This window comes from Cystoisospora suis (assembly GCF_002600585.1).
Source record: "Cystoisospora suis strain Wien I chromosome Unknown contig_7535, whole genome shotgun sequence".
NCBI classification, from domain to species: Eukaryota; Apicomplexa; class Conoidasida; order Eucoccidiorida; family Sarcocystidae; genus Cystoisospora; species Cystoisospora suis.
Genome location: NW_027160320.1, coordinates 3,295 through 4,399, shown reverse-complemented (window position 1 = coordinate 4,399; position 1,105 = coordinate 3,295). Strand labels below are relative to the sequence as shown.

General features: G+C 43.2%; 1 protein-coding gene across 1 annotated transcript in view; it reads right to left on the bottom strand.

The window, feature by feature from the left end:
* Nucleotides 1–3: 3 nt before the first annotated feature.
* CSUI_010471 (dna-directed rna polymerase i rpa1) overlaps nt 4–1,105 on the bottom strand; it is a 3,860-nt gene continuing 2,758 nt past the window's right edge. Inside the window, exons 3-4 of the mRNA XM_068070574.1 lie at nt 964–1,105; nt 4–224 (exon numbers count right to left, since the gene is read on the bottom strand). The exon at nt 964–1,105 is cut by the window's right edge and continues 124 nt beyond it. Coding sequence (XP_067917450.1) covers nt 1,011–1,105 — 95 coding nt within the window. The 3' untranslated portion in view covers nt 4–224; nt 964–1,010. The remainder of the gene's footprint in view (nt 225–963) is intronic.

Here is a 1,105-nt window from a genome sequence, read left to right as displayed (position 1 = left end):
ACACCTCCTCTCTTCTTCTTCTTCCTACTACTACTACTTCTCCTGCGCATCATCGTGTCAAGACGTAACTCTTCTTTACTCGCGGATGGAGCTTTGCTTTCTCCAGCCTCCTCCTCCTCTTCGTCGTCGTCATCATCGTTCGATTCATCCCTTCCAGGCTCACACTGACGGAATTTACTTCGCGTCATGCCGTCCACTAAAGTCTTCAAGATACACGTTACCACCTAAAAGCGAAACAACAGACAGGGAGAAAGCGAGAGAGGGAGGGAGGGAGGGAGACACAGAGATAGGAAGATTAGGGACAGATAGATAGATAGATACACAGAGATTAAAGACAGATGAACTGACGATAGATAGATAGATTAAAGATAGATAGATAGATAGATAGCGGGCCAGATGGAGATAAGGAGAAAGGGGACAAGGCCTCGTTCAAGGTAGGAGATGGAGAAAGATAAGACGCATCCATGAAGAAACCGATGTAGATGAATATAGATGTGTTGTATTGTGGACTTTCTTCTTCCTTTCTCTTTCTCTCTCTGTCTCTTTCTTCCCCTCTCTCTATGTCTCCTCTCTTTTCTTAGATGATCCCTATTATGTCATTCTTGAACAGACCTGAGAGGGGTGTCTGACGACTTCTTTACTTCTACAAGAGCCTTCATAGGAAAGAAGAAAAGAAACAAAAGAAGATGAAGCAGAGAAGTGCATGCATGTATGAATATGTCTCTGTCTATTTCTACAGATCTACTGTTTTGTCGAGGTTCAGCTCCACGAAGGATAAGAACGAAAGAATGAGAAAGAGAAAGAAAAAGAAAGAGACTTCCTTCCCTGATCGTCACTCTACATCTCTCCTTCTTCTTCTTCTCCGTTCATCTCTTTCTCTTTTTCTCTTATCGTTCTGTCCTTCTCTTTCTGAGATAAGTCTTCTTGTCCTTTCTACTCTTCTTCTTATTTCTTTCGCCTTACCTGCTTTCCCGTCCATAGCTGTTTGGGCCAAAGAATAGATGGGGGCTCTATATGAATCTTTGAGAAAGTTGCGTCTTCGAGAAACTTCCGCCGAAAGGGATCTCCAGGGGCTGTGCTTTCTGAAGAAGAAAAAGACGAAGAA